Here is a 4,179-nt window from a genome sequence, read left to right as displayed (position 1 = left end):
TGGGAGATCGAGTTCGTATTTTTAAATATAAATCATTGTTTCAGAAAGGTTACGTCGGCTATTTGACTAACGAGATATTCATCGTTGATAAAGTAAACAACACATCACCTCCTACGTATGAATTGATCGATCAAGACAAAGAACAAATCATAGGAAGGTTTTATCAAAATGAACTTCAAAAAACTGACTTCTAAAAATGAATCTCGAAAATGAAGATTTAGATGAAAGGTTAAGAAATTTAGATGTCGACAAGCATTTACGCTCTCTTAAATTAAGATTTTTTTAATTTAAATGTAAATTTATCTTCAAAATATTATTGAATGTGTTTTATCAGAATGTTATACATGTTTTTTTAAACACAAACTACGTATATATTTCGTCAATTGGGTCTTCAGCAATACTTACCGCCTACTTCGAAAAACACCTAAAGAAATCAACTTAAAAAATGAATGCATTTCTCGATAAATACGGAAAAGACACGACCACAAATTTTCAACTTGTGAAATGGGCCAAGGAGTTGAACGTCTCGCCGTTTTATTATTGCATGCGAGATGAAATTGATGAACTGAAATACAAGAAAGGTAAATTTTACGCCATCACAAACATTCACACGTCGGATCAAAAAGGAGTTCATCACTCTGCTCTACACAAAGATTCTTCGAATAACTTTTATTTCTTTGATTCTTTCGGTCTAGAACCGACAGAAGAGATTACGAAATTGACTAGCAAACCAATCAAATGTTCTACGTTTCAAATTCAAATGCCAGAACAAAAGCTGTGTAGACAGCTGTCGCTTTGGGTTTTATATCGGTTGAGTTTGGAAGAAAAGTTTGAAGAAATTATAATAAATTTAACTCAATAAAAATGGCAAACAAGTTTGGATTAGGGTCTTTACCTCTAGAATCCAAAAATCCCATGACGACGTTTATAAACAAAGCGAAACCTTTTTTCGTGGATCAAATCGGAGACAACTTACAAGGGGATATCGATATGAACAATTTCAAAATAACTAATTTAAAGTTTCCAGGAAACGATAACGATGCCGTGAACAAGAAATATTTACTGGATCAAATAAACGCAATTCAAATAGATAAGGACCATGTTGAAAATAGAATAAATGACGTTAAAAAAAACTTCAGACGAAATATTAAAAATCTTGTGAACGAACCCAAACTACAACAAGAGTTAACGAGTTTGAAACGTCTTATTCAAGTGGATAAAACAAGTCAGTTGCAAAATTTAATATCTAAATTAGACGATAAGATTACGAAGGCAAAAATAAACGTCCAACGTTTAATAGATAACCCAAATGTAAACGAGGATAGGTTGAAACGAAAACTAACCGCTTTGGAAAGAAAACTTGGCGAATTGCTAGCAGAACTAGACAAGACCGCGGACAAAACCGAGTTACAAAATTCGATATCCAATTTGAACCAAAAGATCGCGAAGCAAAAATCAGATGTTCAAGATATAATTAACACACTTCCCATTGACAAAGATACGTTGAAACAACAATTGACTGCTTTGGATACTAAAATCACGGACGAATTAGAAAAATAAGTGGGTGTGATTAAAAACTTTCTTCAAAATAAATTTCGAGATGATATGAAAAATTTATTAAAGAAAACGTCAATCTTTTGGTATCTAGAATTCATGACGATTTTTTGAGACAAGAGAAAAAGTTGAGCAAATTAGAAGCTATTGTCACGGACAAATCGTATTATTTCAATCTTCCATTCCAAAGTGACACTGTCTTCGATGAAAAAGACCAAATTTATAAATCAAACAAATATGGATTCAAAGCAGAAATAAAAGTGGGTTCCCTCGTATACGGAGAACCTAAAAACGTATTCGATATCGGCGAAACGCAAGGGTTTACTTTTCGAGGTAATTGTCTGATTCAAATAGAGTTTCCCATGAAGGTTAAAGTCAATAAAGTAGTCTTCAAACAAACCGGTAAGGCCGTCAAACATATTTCATTATTCAATGATGGTAATTTGGAAGAGAATATACGTTTGATTGATATAAGGAATCAGGAAATTAAAACGAAAAATGGTAAATATGTAGACACCTTTAAAATGGAAGTAGAAAATGATAATGATATAAATACATTTCAAATCAAAGATTTAGATATGATATTGGAGACGGAAAATCCACCATCAACCAACATTGTCAAAATTCCACGACACTTACACGTACCCGGAAAAATAGATTCCAGCAGTCACGAGTTTTTACGGACAACAGACTTTGAATACGTAAAACTGTATTTCGCTTTAATAATAATAATAATAATAATAAAAATACACCTCGATCGATGTTCATAAAAGTCAACAAGAAAGAGAGTTTATAGTGCATTTATCGTTTGTCGAAGGTTCCGACTCCATCCTTAATGGTGGTGGTTTTATTTTTAGAGCCAAGATAAACATCGAAAAAGAAAAAATAAAATATTCCTATCATCTTAACGAGGACCATACGAAAAAAGAAATGTCGTTAGTACGCGTAAATGTTTTTCTTTTTAATACCCGCGAATATAATAATGCTAGGCCAAACAAGTACGTTCTATATGATATTTCGTGGTTCTATTTATCGGAAATTCACTTAATTTAACGACTTAAAAAATGGAACTCGAAAGCAGACAACAATACATGATAGACAAACAAGAAGAGTTGAAAATAAAGTTGAGACAGTGCAATACATGCAGGAAAACATGGAGTAGAATCGATTCTTTTTTCAAAACAGCGAGCACAGTTCTAACGGTAGGAGTAACGGTGGCAACGGCCGTGACTGGTGGATTAATGCTTCCGGTCATCGTCCCAACCGTATTGGTTGCATTAACAGCCGTTCAAACGACCTCTTGCGGTCTCATCACTTTAGATTTCACGAGCAAAAAGACAGCTCATTATAAATAGAAAACGGATATCTTGAATATGTATCTTAATCAATTGCACATCTTTTTCGAAAGATCGAGAGAAGACAAGAACATAACAATTGAAGAATTACAAGAGTTCAATGAAATTTTGGACAAATTCCATACAGAAATATCAGCGGTAAAAATAAAGAAATAATCAAAAATATATACTTAAAAAAATATGAATAAAATCGAACTTGATGAAACATTGATAGAAAACGCCCTTTTTTCCGATGTTATCAAGGCTATCTCTGATAAATTTAAAACATTCAAAGGACAAATTAAAATAGATGGAGAGATAGTCGAGGAAGGGAATCACAGACAATACATGTCACTCCTCGGTTTCAATGCCAAAACTTTTCACAATATCTTTTCAAATATGGACAAAAAATCCGATGCTTCCGATTGATATTTTACAGGAAAAATAATTTTAATGAAAAACAATTTCCAAGAAATAAAAAGATCGAGAGTTGGTAGAGGAGGAACTGATCTACTTAAAAAGATAAATGAATACGAAGGCGAAAATTGTTACATACCTACAGATGGTCACTGTTTCATCAAATGCGTCAATCGTGTTTTAAACGAAGACTACACGAGAGAATTTCAAGAATAAATCAACGGGTTTTCAAAAGCAAATAGAAAAGGAGTGATGACTTGTGCTAGAATGAAGGAATTCAACAAGAAATTCAACACTTCGTTTCAAATTTATAATCCCAAAAACAGACATTTACATCCCAGAGACGTTCACGATGAATTAGATTGGGTTTTTTACTTACACAACTCGCATTTCTGTCTGATTAGAAGAAGCCAAAAAAGTTTGGGAATTCAAGAAATAGAAGACAATTACGAACAGGTGTGGAAAACGTGTAGAGACGATAACGCAGTAACACAGGTTTCACCTCTCAAACTAAACGTGCTTTCGAGTATGAGTGATGATGCGTTATTCGCTTGGGATTGCGAAACGTATTCAGAAAAAAACAGTGGAAGAGCAATTCCTTATGCCTGCACTTTAATTAATTTAGAAAAACTAAGAAAAAAGTTAGAAACGATAAAAAATATCTTTCCAAATATAAATCCTACTGATAATGTTCCAGAAGAATTTTATGATAAACTAATGAATGTAGTAAAACTATTTGTAGGTACAGATTGTATAGATCTAATGTTGAAATATTTAGGTCAATATGATAGAAAGAGATTAATATTAATTTCTCACAACGGCAGTGTATTCGACAACTGGATCGTGCTTAAAATGTAAACGCATAACGCATTGC

General features: G+C 32.8%; 1 protein-coding gene across 1 annotated transcript; it reads left to right on the top strand.

Annotated features, from left to right (window-relative positions):
• Positions 1–864: 864 nt before the first annotated feature.
• On the top strand, positions 865–1,560 carry LOTGIDRAFT_175812 (hypothetical protein; the record flags this gene model as incomplete). The annotated part of the gene is made up of 1 exon (XM_009060334.1): positions 865–1,560. One exon carries the CDS (start codon positions 865–867, stop codon positions 1,558–1,560), a length of 696 nt encoding a protein of 231 aa, XP_009058582.1.
• Positions 1,561–4,179: the final 2,619 nt, after the last annotated feature.

Source organism: Lottia gigantea (assembly GCF_000327385.1).
Source record: "Lottia gigantea unplaced genomic scaffold LOTGIsca_419, whole genome shotgun sequence".
NCBI lineage: Eukaryota > Metazoa > Mollusca > Gastropoda > Lottiidae > Lottia > Lottia gigantea.
The sequence above is the reverse complement of the archived record's forward strand: the minus strand, read 5'-3'. Positions and strand labels throughout refer to the sequence as shown.